General features: G+C 44.8%; 1 protein-coding gene across 1 annotated transcript in view; it reads right to left on the reverse strand.

The window, feature by feature from the left end:
• Positions 1 to 17,823, reverse strand: part of Cryl1 (crystallin lambda 1) — a 126,082-nt gene that overhangs the window by 85,333 nt on the left and 22,926 nt on the right. The window contains exon 3 of the mRNA XM_028787211.1: positions 5,268 to 5,394. Coding sequence (XP_028643044.1) covers positions 5,268 to 5,394 — 127 coding nt within the window. The remainder of the gene's footprint in view (positions 1 to 5,267; positions 5,395 to 17,823) is intronic.

The following is a 17,823-nucleotide window of genomic DNA, read 5'->3' on the forward strand; positions in this document are numbered from 1 at the left end:
CACACCTCAGTGGGGCTTTGTCACAGGGACTAAGCAAATCCTACACTGGGGATTGTTTTTGTTTGAGGAGCTATGGCAGGCAAGCTCCCTGGATCAATCTGCTTAGCCTCAAGTTCTGCCTCCTGCTTTGGAACATTTCCCTAGAAAAATAATTTTGAGAAAAGAAAAGAGCCTGCAAGCAACCTATTTCTACAAGGAAGAAGGAACTGTGGAAACGGGAATGGGTGAAGCTCCTGAGGCAGTACTACTGGGCCAGGCTTAGTAACAGGCAGCTTGGGCAACAGGAGATCCTGACTTCAAACAAAAACAAAAACAAAACCTGACTGTCCTAGAGGTTTGAAGCCACATCTCAGTGACAGAGCTGTTCTCTACTGAGTGCGGCTGTGTAGACAGGCACCAGTGGGCTTTTTGAAACTTCAGCTTTCCTGACATTCATAGATAGAAAATTAAGTCCAAACACTGCTCTTCTACCCTTATTTAAGAAATTAAATGTGTGTGTGTGTGTGTGTGTGTGTGTGAGTATGAGTGTGTGTGAGTGTGTGTGTGTGTGTGAGTGTGTCTGAGTGTGTGTGTGTCTGAGTGTGTGTCTGAGTGTGTATATGAGTGTGTGAGTGAGTGTGTGTGAGTGTGTGTGTGTGACACAGAATACATAAACGTGTTTGTGAGATGAGAACTTGCTGACCTCTAGTCCGCATCGATCCCCTTGCCTCTACCTCTTAAATGGCAATTATAGGAATGACTCACCACACCTAGCCATCTCCAGGTTGTCTAGTTAACATTCCTGGATATCAGCAGAGTCTTTAGCACATGTTGCATGGCTTTACATGGTTCTTCTATGGGGGGTTTCTTTCATTTGTTTGTCTGGTAAACCAAAGTTGCAATATTGATAGGTACTAATTATAGACATTGGATTATTAAGTTTATCATTTGTCTGGCACGGTGGCAGGAGGATCACAAGTTCAGGGACAGCCTTTGCTACATAGCAAGATGGTCTAAACAAGCACTTGAGATGTAGCGCAGCAGTGGCGAACTTGTGTACTGTGGCTCCACAGTGGACAACTGGCACACCATACGCAACACCCTGATGCTTGACATCCAACACAACAAAGAAGTGAGAATTTTAAAAATTAGTGTGTAAAGAAACTACAAGCCAAGTGTAATACAAGCTCATGACTATAATCCTGGCTCTTAGGAGGCTGAGGCAGGAGGATATCCTGGGGTTCCTGGGCTACATAGTCAGGATATCCTGCACTGAACAGAATGAGACCCTGGAGGGAGGAGAGGATAGAGGGAAGAAAGGAAGGAGAGGAAGGGAGAGGAAAAGATAAAACTTATACAAACATAACCAAGAAAACAAATCATGTAGCACACAGGATAGCCACACTTTCTCTCCCACCTTCCCTTCTGGTTAGCCTCACTCTCCTGGACATCCATTTTGGAAGATTCTATTTGGAATATAAATTATAACCCAATCTCACTCTCTCTAAAGGAAAACACCGAGTGTTCCAGTGTTATTATTGGCATATTAGAAATGTCAACTCATTTCATCTAAGTAACCCCGAGTTGGCATTTAAGTCACCCAGAATCACGCCTCCCCCCCTTCTGCTTTCTCCTCCATGCTGCACTGTCACAGCCACAGGAACTTTCCAGGACATACACACTCATCTCCCCCACTCCTCTCTTTCTGAATACAGTCCCCATCCTGACCTCCCCCCACCACCTCAAACTCTGTCAAGTCCTCTGCCTCAAACCTCCCCAGTCCTGTGCATTCTCTCTCCCTGTGTCTGGATTCCTGGAGGCAGTTTCTCAACATAGTCCCTTACAGGAATTAAACCTATCTGAATCACTCCCTCCATTCCCCTTCCCTCCCCTCCCAGCTCAGGTTGTTCCGCAAAACAGACAGAGCTCAACATAAACACATTCATTACTTGGAAAACAGAGACAGACCTCAGCTATGGCCTCGGCTGCACAGAAAACGCCACCTCATGCCCCATGTCATTCATCTGCTGTCAAAAAAAATGTACAAATTATACAGTATATAATTTGTAAAATAACTATCATTTATGAAGCATTTGCTGGGTCGGACTTTATACGGTAGCACATGTCCCCTTAAGATTGTCCCTTAAAGGATTAACTTTATATCCAAGCCACTACAGTGTCTTCATAGTATTGAAGATTTCCATTTTAGTTTTTTTTATTTTCCGTGTATGAGTGTTTTGCTTGCACATATGTATATGGGTCTAAAGAGGGTGTCTGGTCTCCTACAACTGGAGTTACCAATGGTTAGGAGCCACCATGTCAATATTGGGAACTGAATCCGGATCCTCTGAAACACCAACAAGCGCTTTTAACTGCCATGTCGTCTCTGCATCCCCACAATATGCTAATTTAGGTGGCTGTTGTAACTATCTGCTAAACCAGTTTTAAAAAGTGGGGAGACAAGTCAAAGAAACTCCCAGGCACGGCTGTACCTGCCGGTGTTCCTGCACTAGAGCGGCTGAGGCCACGGAGTATTACTAGAACCATAAGTTCAAGGCCAGCCTGAAAACAATAGCAAGAAAGTTCTTGAACACAGGCGTATTCACTATCCCTGGAGCATGGCTGGCTGTCCACTGGCGCTGGGATACATGTAAATAAACTTTCTAAAGGCAAACATCAGAGGAGTGCTTGATAGGTTATCTCACTACAAACCTGTTAGAGAAGAGAAAAATAACTTCAGTGTTTGAGAATTAGTAACTTCAGATGGGATTAAATGTATTTCTTTCTATTTCTGGGAGGTATTGGGGAGGGTAGAGACAGTCTCACAGGTACAGGCCAGCTTAGAGCTACCGAAGAATGACCTTGAACCCCCCCATCCCCCCTTCCTCTCAAGTGCTTGGAGTACTATGCACCACCATGCCTGGCCGGGGCGTACATTTCATGGATGAATTAGAAAGACAAACTTATGAGCATTTCTGAAGAAGCAAAGATGCTCTGGTCACCTGGCTGGACAGACCCAAGGTGTGACAGAGTGCTGGAATGAGAGATGCCAGGTGAGCCACAGGCCCGAAACGCTGTGTGAAATGAGAAACTAGAAACATTATAGTATATGTCAATAAATCCACATTTCAGATCACACTCCATAACTAAGTCAGACATGTATGTAATTATAATACAACAGTTCTACCACTTAAGTAGATGTGGCCATGCCCCTTCATCAGCAGGTTCCAGGGATTTAATCAGCTTCAGATTAAAAATACAAAGGAAAAAAAAATGTGCCTACACTAGATATCTGCAGACTTTTCTCACGGGGAGCAGCTTCTCCATGTGGCTTAGCTTTGTCCCTAAAGTGGACAGCATAATCACACAGCACATTTGTTGTGTTGGGTATGATAGGTCACGGAGAGATTACTTAAAATCCACAGGAGGATGGAGACAGGTTCTATGCAAAGACCATGTTGTGTTTTATGAGGCACCAGGACAGGCTGGGAGTTTGTACTCACAGTGGGCCTAGACCAGTCCCCTGGGGATGCTGACAGTAACTACAGCAAATCAATCCCCAAACGAGGTGCTTTTTCATCCCAACATTGGATAAAGAGAGCCTTGCCTTCCAGGAGACTTACCTTACATAGATGCCAAAACAGAAATCCTCACACCACTCCAGAGAGAGGTGAGTACCCTCATGCAAATCAGGAAGTGGAGTTCAGAAGTTAATGTCAGAGCTTCCCAGCCACTGTGCACCAAGACTGTTCCCAGACCTGTTTGACCTGAGTCTGTTCTGAACCACAGGCTTCGGAGAAGGAGGCTCCTTCCTGTCTTTGCCACTATCTGAATTGTTCTACCCCCTCCTGACAATCCCAGTATATGAAGTACACAAATACTTCAAAGCTAAACCCACACTAAGAAGCTGCTCCACTAGGATAAAGACCCAGGTGGCTTCTGTGCTCTCCGAAAGCCAGCCTGAGTTAATGTTGAAGTAGGACATCTGCAGGCTCACCCAAACATCCTCTGCCTCCTCACAGGGCCCTGCATTTCACACCGCCTATACCAAACCAAGAGACAGAGAGGGACAGACAACTGAGTGTGGCACACATGCCTATAATCCCAACATTCAGGACACTGAGGCAAATGGACTACTCGAAGCCAGCCTGAGCTACATGGTAAGTTTCAGGTCAGCCTGAGCTACACAGCCAGATGTTGTCTCAAAAAGGAAGATGTGGGGGCAGAGGTGGGAAGGGAGATGGAAAGGAAGAGGGAAAAATCCCTCCATCCACTGGGGATATCTCCCAGACCACCCTGTGGATACCAAAACCACACAGATGGTCCCAAACGCTATTCATGTTGTCTTACCTAAACAAGTACGTATGTGACAAAGTTCAAGTTATCATGTGAGAGACTTACAGAGACTAACAAAAAAGAAACATATGGCACCTGAAAAGCGTTGTGTGACTATGCTGTCTACATCTGGTGAAGTGGAGGACCCAGAGTCACAGAGACAAGGAAAGCCTCTTGGAACAGGGTCCACATGTGAAACACAACTGATCTCTCTGGCTTCTCCATGTTCTCAGAGTGTGCCCTTAAAACATGAACACTGGGGAGTGCTGGAAATAGCCTTTCGGGTAAACTCATTCCAAGTGTATAGCAGAAAGTGACAGTTACACTTAAGATGGGCAGGGATAACTGGCAGGGTGGGCACATGAGGGGTCAGGAAAGCTTCCTCCCAGCTCCTAGATGCCAGGTTCTTGTCTCAAGCAGCCACTGCCGCTCTCCAGGAAAACATGGAGGAAATTGTGTCTGTGAGAATTCCTTTTTCCCTCTTTCAGTGAAGTTGTCCAAAACCCTAAATGCTGTGAAAGACTTTCTTTTAGGTGACTTCCTTCAGCTTTCTACTTATTAGAGCAAGAATGTGTTCATTTTAAAAATTGATAAAGCCAGACCTGGTGGTACTCACCTTTAATCTCAGCACTCCTGTGACATAACTCTATGAGTTGGAGTCCAGCCCAGTCTATATAGCAAGCTCCAAGAGATAGAACAAAATAAAGCAGCGTCATCAGTCCAAAAACCCTAATTTCCTCAATATTTTAACAACTTTAAGACACATCGTCATAGTAGTTGGTGAGGAGTTGGACAAGAGATGTTTTGATGACCCTGTTTCATGTCACACAGAACAAAATTCTGACCTTGAAAGTACAAAATGTCTTCATCGTCCATGGTTGCATCTTGCCACTTCCAGAGAAGCTGGAAGACAATCTCCGGTCTTCAAACCTGGGACCTTGGCTTTGACTCACCTGAATGTGCATGGCGCCCTCTACTGCTTCAGCTAGGTTGCCGCAGCCACTGATGAGAGACAGCTGCTGGTCTGCGCTCAAGGAGCCTTTGAGAGAACCAGACTGCTCCAGGGATTTGATCTCCTTCCTGCAAAGGAGAGAACAGTCACCATGGCAACTGAAAACAAATTTAAAGTCAAAGCTGGACCAATCTAATGCAAGGTCACAATGAGATACAGCCTCGCACCTTTTAGATGTGACTGTCAAAAAAGGAGGAGGAAGAAGAGAAAGAAAAAAGGAAGAAGGAAGGAGGGAAGGGGGGAGGGTTGGTGAAACAGCTAAGGGAGTCAGCATGAAGATTCCTCAAAACCTTATGAACAGAAGCACACAACATCATCCAGCAGCTTCTAAGTAACAACCAAAATAACTGAAAACAGCCTTTTTTGAAGTGGGGTGCGTATTTGTGCACACGGGGGAGCACAGAGAGGCATTCATACACAGTCCAGAGTGTGTGAAGCCCAGAGGTCAGAGGTCAGCTGTGGAGTCCATCCTCAGGGTTGTTTAACTGTGGCCTGGGGCTCACTGATACAGCAAGGCCGCCCGGCATCAAGCTGCAGGGATTCCAAACGTGTCCCACCAGGCCAAGGTTTTCAGGTGAGAAGTAAACTCTGATCCTCACACTTTACATAACCAAAAAGGTGGTGGCACACACATTAATCCCTGCACTCTGGAGGCAAAGGCAAGTGGATCTTTGTGAGTTCAAGGCTACCCTGGTCTATAGATGGAGTTCCAAGACAGCCAGAGCTGTTGCACAGAAAAACTCTGTCTCACTAAAAACAGACAAACAACAACAACAAAACCAAAGCCTTAACTACCTCCTCAGGATCCAAAATACAACCTTAAGGATGTTGTATATAACCATGCCCACAGTAGCACTGTAGAAGCAATAGAAGAGACTGTTGGTTGAGTCACAGAAGAATAAGAGGGAACATATGCATACGATAAAGTATTACCTCCTTAAGGAGGTGGTAGATAAGTAAATGAGATCTAGCCAAAAGGAATACCACTCAACCTTTAAAAGGGAAGAGACCATGGCACACACCATGCAGTTGATCTTAACGGTATCATGCCAAGTGAAATAAGCCATTCGAAAAAAGGCAAATCGTGTGACAGATAACACTTGGATATGGTGCCAAGGGCAGTCAAGTGGGAAGAGAGAAGCAGGGAGCCGGCTCCAGGGCTGAGAGTGTGGGGGGTGAGTGCAGAGCTTCTGCTCTCGAGGGTGACAAGCTTCTACAGACACACAGTGCTGGGGACTGCACAGCATAGCCTGTGCCTCGTGTGTCAACTGCACTTAAAATGGTGAGATAACAGATTTTGTGACATATATTTCATCACGTCTTAAAATTTTTAATTAAATTTTTTAAAAAATAAAGGATGACAGTAACTCAGTGGTGGGGTGTGGACATAACCACCTGCTCATTCTCGTTCCTGGCTCAGTCCCTGGCATGGAAGAGCATTTTCTTAGCCAGATATAGTAAACCTATAATTACACCACTTAGAAAGCTGAGGCAGGAGGATCACAGGTGTATGAAACCAGACTGGACCACACAGTAACACACTGCCAAAAAAGGAGAGAGAGTTGGGGCAGGGAGCCAGCTCCATGCCATGTACCTGGACAGTCACACTGGGCTCGTGCTGCTTGAGTAGGGAGCCCACATCCCCATTTATCTAATTATGTAGCCAACATTGCTTACAATGTGTGAAACACTGGGCAGGCAGAACATATACATTAACCATGCACAGCTACCAGGCAACCTCTGTGCCTCCCAGAAAGATACTGCAGCTTTTTTTTTTTTTTTTACCAGCAAGTCAACACCTTTTAATTCATTTCACATCAAAGTTGTTACCTTTTGATAAGCACAAACACCAAAATGGTGCATGTTTATAGAGTACAGTGTGATGTTCTGATACAATTATACATTGTCTAATGGTCAAAGTACGGCACGTATCCATCTCATATTTTGTAAATATTCAAAATCTCTTCTAGGTTTTTGAAAAATATAGTTTACATAGCACATGAGATATGTGTGTTGTACCTAAATGTACCTCAGTCCCCATTGCTCAGCCTGCCCCTGTCCTTCCTCATCCTCCTCACCAGCCTTTGGTAACCACTTTCAACATGTAAGAAAAGTCATGTGTGGCACTTCTTTCTGCCACAGTTTCTATCTTTGAGCCACAAAGTTCTGCTGGGGATCAAGCCAGGCCTGTAAAACTGAGGACACACTATGAGAACCAAGGCTATCTCAGGAAGGCGGGGTAGACAGAGGGTTCAAGCTATCACTGGATCATCCGAAGGGAGCCTCTGGAAGTGGGCTCACCATGTTAGATGCTGTCAGAAAACAGCACAACATTGCACACTCCAATGACAAGACCTACATTAAAGTTGTGTGGACAAAGGAACAACAGGCACTCTTTTCCACCAACATAGGGGCACTTGGCATCTGTGAGGCCCTCATTATCTTCGGGACACCCTGTGTCCTTGCTTTGTCTGTAATTAGCCACAGTGAGCCTTGCTCTCTCTTGTTCTGCCATAAAGCTGGACTGGTGGCCTTGAGCATCATGGCACAGTTCTGAATGCTAGGCTGTTACGTTACACAGTGTCAGGGCCTGTTACCAGGTTTAGTTTGGGTTCCATTTTAATTTTGGTTTAGGTATCAAGAGAGTACATTTCTATTGCTAGGGTAGAAAAAAAAAACAAGATGTGCCAAAATATAAATAAATTTTCATGCTTTCTTTAACAAAAAAAAGAATTTCCATGTGATGACAAATCTACATTGTTAACTTAAAAAGATTTAGAACCTCCCAGTTGACACACCTCTGGGCAGGTCTATGAAGGTGTTTCCAGAAAAGTTTAGCTAAGGAGGGAAGATCCAAATTTGGGCAGTACCATCCCATGGGGTTGGAGACCCAGACTGAAGAAGGAGAAAGCAAGATACCCAACAGGATTAATCTCTCTCTTCCTGACTGAAACCCAGTGTGGTCAAGTGCCTCATACCCCTCCCATCTAACTTTCAGTCTTGTTCACTCTATCTTTTCTTAAACTGTAAAGCAAATAAACCCTTCCTGCTGATGTTGCTCTTTCAAGTGTTTTATCATAACAACAAGGAGCTAATATTCAGTGGAAAACAAGCCCGAGACCAACATGGCCCAGACGCTGCAGTCTCTCCTGGTACAGGCAGAAAAGGGCACCAGTACGTTGGTACCACACATGGCAGCTGGACTTTTTTCATGAAGGGTCTCTCTATGTAGCTTAAACTAGCCTTGAGCTCATGATTCCCCTACCTCAACCTCCTAGTGGTAGGATGTGCCACCATATCCAGTTTGGGCCTTAATTTTCTTCTCATTATTTTCTTCTGTATTTTAATGGTCTCAAAGTCTTATGACAGATTTTTTTTTTTTTGGTCAAGCTGTTTTCATTTAACTATACTGGTTTGTAAATCTAATAGCTTAAAACACACAAACATACAGTGGTTAATAAAACACTCTTTTCCTTCTGAGGGGTTTATGATACACTGTTAACCATTAACTAGTCTTTCGTTTTAAATTTTATTTATTACTATTGGCAGGTGCATGATACAGCACATATGTGGAGGTCAGAGGTCAACACTGTGGAAATGGCTCTCTCCTTCCTCCTCAGTGGTGGTTCCAGGGATTGAACTCCGATTGTCGGGCTTGTGTGGCAAGTGTTTTCACCTGCTAAGCATTTTACTAGCCCCTGAGCCTGTCGTTATTAAGCTTAATTAGCTATTGAGACAAACATTTCTGAGACCATTCCTCCACCACTGGTGAATACTGGGGTGACAGGTTATTAGATAGCATTCGCTCTGCTCTGTGAGCTTTCTTGGCAGACCTGTGCTGGTTTTAGATCCTTCCACAGTGCCTTTCAGTAATATAATGGTAATACTAGTTGGCACAGTGAATTCAAGCTCCCTTCTCTCCCCATTTTTCACAAAGCACCAAAATTCATAAGACATATAACACACCCTAAAGAGACAAACCAAGAACACAAACCTGGAGGCATCAGAGTGCCCATTTATAGACGTACTATGCATCATGAAGACCAAAGCAGCGTGGCAGAGCAACACAGGGGTCAGAGATCCCTTCGGTGAATGCACAGCTACAAACAAGAGATTTGGCAAAGGCAACAGAACAAACGTGACAAATAGGACAGCTTTGCTAGTCAGTGCAGCTGGGAAAAGCATCCACAGGAGGAAACTCTCCATTCTGGGAAAAAAATGAATCAAAGTCGGAAAAGAACAGGATCATCCAGATGCTTGGGGAGAGTTCAAGGCCAGCCTTGGATACCCTAAGTTTAAGATCTGAATCTCTAAAACTACACGAATTTGAGGCGGGGGGAGAACTTCAAGAATTCAATACAATAATTTTTATGAGCCCAAAGCAGAAAAACAAAAGTAAAAAGTTAAAAAAAGAATAAATAAATAAAACATGCAAAAAGGATTCCATCAAAGTAAAAGCCTCTCCAGGGGAAATAATCAACAGAACAAAGAGACAACCTGCAGAAAGGGGTGAAATCTGAAAAATCAATACCTAGAATACATAAGGAACTCAAAAAACTAACAATACTAGAAATCCAATTCCAAAATGGGCAAAGGGGGCAGGGGCGCACAACATTTGCAAGGTCTTGGCTCCATCTCAAGCACCTCAGAGGACGAGTCGTGATCTGAAGGGAGAGAAGAAATGAGGCAGCCAGGGGCATATGGGAGGAAAGTCACCACTGTCTTAGGTTTCTTTTGCTGTGATAAAAAAAAAAATTAACCAAAAGCAATCTGGGGAAGAAGATGATTTATTTTGCTTATGCTTCCATCACAGACTGTCATCAAAGAACCTCAGGGCAGGAGCTCAGGGCAGGAACCTGGAGGCAGGGGCTGAAGGAGCCGAGGATGAACTCTGCTTACTGGCTTGTTCTTCATGGCTTGTTCAGCTGGCTCTCCTGTAGCACCCAGGCCCTTCCACATCAATCGCTAATTAGGAAATGTACTCAGCTTGCCTACAGGTAATCTGCTGGAGACATTTTCTCAATTGGTGTTCTTCTTCCAAATAGATCAAGGTCTGTGTCCAGTTGACAAAATCAACCAGCACAAGCACCACTAGCTACTCATTCCTTTTCAGTCCTCTAAAACATGTGCGCCTCATAGTCTTACGTATTTTGAACTGAAAATAATTTCAGGGCACTCACTTTGTAATATTCCCAGACACAGACCTGTAAAGTGTCACTTTAAAGCCTGGTGTTCCCAGATACTGCACACACTTGACAGATATGTGACATGTATCTATCAGACTGCCGTGAACTACATCACGGCTCCTGCCCATGTGCACAGAGAGGTCCTTACTGAAGTGTCAGCCATGCCAAGGCCTCCTGTGTTCCCCTGAAGCCTGGCCTTGCCATCTGAATCAAAGGGGGATGGGGATGGGGGAGTCTGAGGATCTAGGTCAGTGATGGACAATTGTCTGGCACATGGAAGGAGGCTTTTCATTCAAAGCCTTGCATAAAATGGCCGCCTCAAACTCACAGCAAGTCTCCTCCTCAGCCTGGGATGACAATGTAAGGCATCTCAGCTGAAACCTGGCTTTCTCTCTCTTCAGCGGCAGTGCACACACTCGCTTTCTTACCCTTCCTCCTACTCTACTTGTCTCACCTTTACAAGTCCTCTCCGGCAACAGTTACTTAGAGCATGGGCACAGTGAAGATGTGAGGTATCCACATGCTAAGGACGAGAGAGGGATGTGCCATCCTCCCTTACTGTGCACACTCGTCCTCCCTTATTGTGCACACACATCCTCCCTTACTGTGCACACTCGTCCTCCCTTACTGTACACACTCGTCCTCCCTTACTGTACACACTCGTCCTCCCTTACTGTACACACTCATCCTCCCTCACTGTGCACACTCATCCTCCCTCACTGTACACACTCATCCTCCCTTATTGTGCACACTCATCCTCCCTTACTGTACACACTCATCCTCCCTTACTGTGCACACACATCCTCCCTTACTGTGCACACTCATCCTCCCTCACTGTGCACACTCATCCTCCTTACTGTGCACAGATATCCTCCCTCATTGTGCACACATGCTCTCCCTTACAAATGCTGCTCATCTCCACACTCAGGTACTAGGCTTGTACTTTGAATACAGGGCTCCCATTTTCTCTCCAGGTTCCCCACTCTGCCTGGCAAACCCACTGTTTCTTTCAGGATGTCATTATCGTGATAGTGATGTTCTCAATGTGGAAACGACACCTGACAGAACAATCTCAAAAGGGAAAAGGTTCCTTTGGCTCAGTGTCAAAAGTATCAGCGCATCACAGCAGAGATGCATGGAGGAGACAACAGTTTACATCGTGCTGCCAAGAAGCAGAAAAGAAGGAGAAGGGGCTAGATATAAAATATTCCCAGAGACCATGTGTATGGTGCACACCTTTAATCCCAAATGCTCAAGAGATAGAAGCAGGCAGACTTCTGTCAGTTGGAAGACAGCCAGGGCTACACAATGAAACCCTGTCTCAAATGTGTGTGTGTGTGTGTAGGACTGAGACCACACAGGATCCTTCCCCAGACCCATTCTCATAAACTTGTTATTCCCAGTCAGTCTATAGAACCCATCTTTATGAAAGGTGTCACATGCACATCTAATATTTATTTGGCTTATTTTGTGCTTTATTGTGTACAGGGGATTAAACTAGTTATCACAAAGAAACTTTTCACCAAATTGTGCTATGCCTACATATGCCTTAAAAAAAAAATTCTCGGGGTCAGACTCCCAAAGTTTGAAACAACACAACTGAATAGTTAGTCATATTGAACTGAACTACCTTCTTTGTAATGGCAAAGACCCCTGAATATCTGTATGTGTTTGTGTGTGTGGTGGTTTAAATAGGAATACCCCCCACAGACTCCTATGTTTGAATACTTGGTCATAAGGAGTGGCACAATTAAGAAGTGTGGCCTAGTTGGAGAAAGTATGTCACTATGACAGGAGGCTTAAAGTCTCCTATGCTCAAGCTAGGCCTAGGGTGCCACACAGTCTCCTTCTGCTGTCTTTGGATCAAGACGTAGAACTCTCAGCTCCTTCTCCAGGACCAGCATGCTGCCACGATGATAATGGATTGAACCTCCGAAACTGTAAGCCAGCCACAAATACATGCTTTCCTTTATAAGAGTTGCCATGGTCATGGTGTCTCTTCACAGCAATAGAACCCTAACTTAGACAGTGTGTGTATATGCTTGTATATCTGTTTGCATATGTATTTGTCCATGTCCCTGTCAATGTATGTATGCATGTCCAGAGAAACATCCCCAGTTACCTGTCTCCTTTAGCTAAGCCTTGCTTCCTAGAGTTTCCTAAACTTCTCAAAATGGTGCCACCTGATGGGAACCAAATACTCAAAACATGACTCTGTGGAGGGCATGGAGGGCATTTCATATTTAAAGCATAACGGTCACCAACAGACACACCATGCTACATCCCATGAGCATCCATGGGTTACACTTCGCTACTAAGGTTGTAGTCTACAATGTCTGGACAGCTTTCCTGAGCTCTGTGCAAAATGGAGGACTACCTTTTCTTAACAGGGCTTCATCTTCTGCCTGATCTAAGAAATCAGACCCCCAAATCTTCTACCCCAGAAATGTCATGTAATCTTTGGTGAAATTACTGGTTCTGCTTCCTGGAATGCCTCTCCATGCAAATGAAGTGTCCCCAGAACCTTAAACATCAGCCAATGAAACGTCACCCTAAGAAGAACATGCTTCTACTCTCTAAGGTTCATATATAAGCCCATAAATCACCCAGAATAGAATGTGTGTGCGCAAGCTGTTTTGTTGACTATCTTCTATGAGAGACGTTTTCTAAAAGAGCTGTAACACTGAAGAGCCGTAACGCTGGACTCTTCGGAGGAGACTTCCTCCCCACAGCACTCACTGCCAGACCAGGATCCTGCTGACCCACCCATTCAGGCCTTCCCTTCACCCTTTCCCACCCGTTGTACATCAGGGTCTCGACACTCCAAGGGAAGAAGTAGACCATAGAACTTGGTTCCGCTCTATCCTTCCTCACCTGACATGAGGCAGCACCTGGACACCCCAAGGGAAGAAACGAAAAATGGAACCACATCCATGGTCAGGGATAAGTTGTGAACTGACCCAAAGATAAATCTTACAGGCTGCACATCTCAAGGGAACCCATGCCAAGTGGTAACTAAGCAGTCTGCATTAAAACAAACCCACAGGACACAGGACAGGAGCAGCACAGGGAGCCAGCCAGAGGGAGTCACATGATGGTGAACTTCATGGGGTAGGGGGAGACCTGCTCAGTGAAACAACCAGCCTAAGAGCTGCAGTGTGTTACCAGAGTAGCCATTGGACAGTGCAGCTCAGGTGTCCCCTGAACAATTTCCCATTGCAGCCACAGTGATACATCTGCAGAGATTGCTTCCTGTCCCCCTACCCCCTCACAATCTTACATTCAGTTCTTCTAGGTAGAGGAATCAGGGCACCTCTGTTCTCTGTAACCTCAAAGAGCCCTGAGCCTGTTTTGCCTGGAGATTAGGCAGGCCTCCTGGCTGAGGGGATGTATGGCACAGCTGAATTATTCAGTCTTGAGTTAGCAATGTGATTTGCACAAATTTGATCTGTAGCAATATATAAGGATTCCACAAAGCTGGACAATGCCAGCACATAACCCAGAAATACAACCAGAGTAAGAAATATTCACACATCTTAAGAGCTGTGCAGAGCTACCAAAGAGAAACTCACTTTGCTCAGTTAAAATTCTCTCAAATCCTGAGCTTGGGCGTAGCTCAATGGTGAGTGCATGCACAAGCCCTGGGCTTAATCCCCAGCACAACATGAACAGGATGTAGTAGGCACACCTGTGATCCTGGCACACAGGAAAGGATGTCATGGGGGTCAGAAGTTCAAGATCATGCTCAGCTACATAGTGAGTTTGAGGCCAGCTTGGGATGTATTGTACGAGACCCTGACTAAAAAATAAAAATAAATTAAATTAAATTTTAAAATTAAGTATCAGACATTACAGACAAGTAGGTGAGAGATTTAATATGGTTACTGTCACTTTCCATAATGATTTTATTTTCAAACTTCAAGAAATAGACCAGGTTAGTGGCACATGACCATAATCCCAGCACTTAGGAGGCAGAGGCAGGCAGATCTCTGTGAGTTCAAAGCCAGCTTGGTCTATAGACTGAGTTCCAGGACAGCCAGGGCTACATAGTAGACCTTGTCTCATAATTGAAGTAAAGAAGTAGAAAGAATAACAAGCAACCCACTGTCTACTACCCACACCAACTGTCACTGATCCATCAATCCTGCAGTCTGTTCTCCTTAAGTGATTACAATCGAAAACTTGCTCCGAGTCATGACCCTGCCTCACACAACCCAGCCTCTACTGAACTGACAGTATCTTACTTTACTGGTTTATTTTACAGAGAACAGAGCCCAGGGCCTCCTGTATGCTAGGCAAGCGCTACACTACCACAGCTGTACATGGCATCTTAGATGCTCGAGCCCATTCGTTTCATCCTGAAAGGAATTTTCAAATATGCTCAAAGGCATCTTCTTCAAGTTTCTGAAGGCCTACCATATGTATTCAAATCTTTTCACTCAACCCAAGCAAATGGACAGCCTTTCTTCCAAAAGAACTGGATCCCAGTAGGTAAGATATAGAGGTGGGGGGTGAGGGGGGAGCAGGGGTGTATGTCTTTAATCCTAGCACCCAGGAGGCAGAGGCAGGTGGATCTCTGTGAATTTAAGGCCAGATTGGTCTACAGAGGGATTTCCAGGACAGCCAGGGCTACATAAAGAAACCCTGTCATGAAAAAAAAAAAAAGAATTAAAAAAAAAGAAACAAAGAATGAAGGGAAGAATGAGAGAAGGGGGGTCCCTCTTCTGCACTCTTCTGAAAGATGTCTCCTCTATGGAGCAGAAAAACAGCAAGAAGCTGCCACAGCCTTTGCAGATCAGACCTGGGACGATGAATCTATAGGAATGTTTTATCTGCAAGGCTCTTCCTCCCTGGGCAGGCACCAAACAGACAGAGACAAGTTCCAGCATTGGGGAGACAGGTGGCCACACCTCACCCCTCTGCTGGGAGATTACTTTGAGAAGTTTGGAGGTGGTTTTAGAATGTCACGCAGGTCCCCATGTCCTCTCTAAGCCCACACGACTCTATTTGTCATTCCCCAAACCTTGCCATTTGCCAGCATTTACCTTCATTTAAATTAGTTTTTGTTTTTTGTTGAATATCTTGAAATATGTTTTGTCTTATGCTTTGTAGAGAATGTATATAATCGTCTGAAAAAAATGGGACCATTATTGAGATCCTATACATATTTTTATTAATGCATATTGACTGTATGCATGAGGGTCAGTGTAATACTTCCAAATACGCACTGTGTTCAAAAGCTAAGTCCAACCTTTTCCACCCAGTTCCCACTTCACCACCTGTAGTAATCACTAATGTACATTCAGGTTGACATAGTTTCAGCTTCCATGTATGAGAGAACATGTAGTGTCTACTTGCCTTCCTATGACGGGTTTATTTCACTTAATGACATTACTTCCTTCCTCTTCATAACTGTATAATACTCTATTGAGTGTACACATAAATTTCCCTTAGGCATTCATCATTTTGTGTGCACCTACACGGGTTCCATAACTTAGTTACTGAGCATGGTGCCACAGGAAACAGGACAAGCAGGTATCTGTTTGGTGTGTTTCCTTTGGATATATTCTGAGAATCAGGATACCTGGATCATATATGGTAGAACTCCAAAGTAGTTTTCAAAAACTGTATTAATTTACATTTCCTCTGACAGTGTATGAGCCCCTTTTCCTCTTATGCCCTAGCTTCGGTTACTGCTTGCTTGTTTGTTTGTAATAGTACTCTGAGATTAAACCCACACACCTCCCACAGGGCCACCCTAAAGAAGTGTTAATAAGGACTGCAATATACTGAGTCTACCACTAGATGTCAGGCTAACACTATGATGCAGAATAAAAATTATTTGCCAAGCCTGTGGTGTGGGACCAGCACTTGGAAAGCAGAGGTTGGATTAGTTCAGGATCTTTCTCAGATACACAGCAAGTTTGAGGCCTGCCTGAAACAGGAGATTGTCTCAAAACCTGAAAACGTAGCAGGGAAAAAGGGTATGCAAACAATTATCACTATAAGCTGAAATAAGGGTTTTTTTTTAACTTAAAAAAAATCTTTTTAATTTACATTTATTTCTTATTTATACATTCATCTGGTGTGTGTACACATTTGTATGTACATGTGAGAGCATATACATACATGCCATAGTACATGTATACCCCATCGTGGCATATGGAGGTCAGAAGACAGCTTGCCAAAATCTGTTCTCTCCTTCCACCATGAGAGTCATAGGAATCGAACTTAGATGGTCAGGATTGGCAGCACCTTTACCAAATGAGCTATCTCACTGCCCTTTATTTCTATTTTAGACGTTGTATTAAAAATCACCAACTAGGCCGGGCAGTGGTGGCACATGCCTTTAATCCCAGCACTTGGGAGTCAGAGGCAGGCAGATTTCTGAGTTCGAGGCCAGCCTGGTCTACAGAGTGAGTTCCAGGACAGCCAGGGCTACATGGAGAGACCCTGTCAAGAGAGAGAGGGAGAGAGAGAGGGAGGGAGGGGGGGTGGGGGGGGGGGTGGGGGGGAGGAAGGAAGCATCAACTAGGGACTCTTGTCTTTAATCCTAGCACTTAGAAGGCAGAAGCATGCAGAACTACCTGGCTTATGTGGCGAGTTCCAAGACAGCCTGCTCTACACAGTGACGCTTTTCTCAAACAAACAAAAAGTACCTGTCTCAATAGGTGAGGACAATGGGAAAGAAATGCGGCTGCTGTGGGCAGGATGACCCCTTGGAAATTAAACTCGAGAAGCACACCAGACTTCTTTGCCAGCGCACTGCTTTCTAAAACCTCGAGGGCTTTCCGTCAAAGACTATCTGCCGTTTGCCAAGGGCCTTCCAGCAAGTAGTCACACCTGCTACCCACCCAGCCACCCAGCTCTGGGAATCCGGAACATTCTCTGAGAGGCATCTAAGTTTGAATGTGCTACCAAAAGACAGGAAAGAGCCTCAGCTGCCCACAGGAAGTCCATGGTCTGACTGACAGGCAGGAATGGGCCTTCTCACGTCCACTCTTCTCTCTTGGGCTCTGAGAAGGGTCTTCCTTAGAGGCTGGTGTCACCCCTGGGACTCAGAGGCCAGGAAAATAGGAGAGCTCTGTTTAAGTCCTAGGATAATCAGTTTCACCAAAATGTACAGTGTAGTGTCAGCCCACTCATGAAAATGGCACTTGCTAGTCAGTCAGACGCACAGGGACACTGCTACAGTTTGGATGTGTCCCACAAGGCTCACAGGCTGGAAACTTTCATAGTAATGAAAGGTGGCAGGACCTTTAGTGGGCGTGGCCTCCTGAGGTGAGGTCCCACAGATATGAAGTGATGGGT

This window comes from Grammomys surdaster, unplaced genomic scaffold (genome assembly GCF_004785775.1).
Source record: "Grammomys surdaster isolate TR1022 unplaced genomic scaffold, NIH_TR_1.0 125617, whole genome shotgun sequence".
Classification (NCBI taxonomy): domain Eukaryota; kingdom Metazoa; phylum Chordata; class Mammalia; order Rodentia; family Muridae; genus Grammomys; species Grammomys surdaster.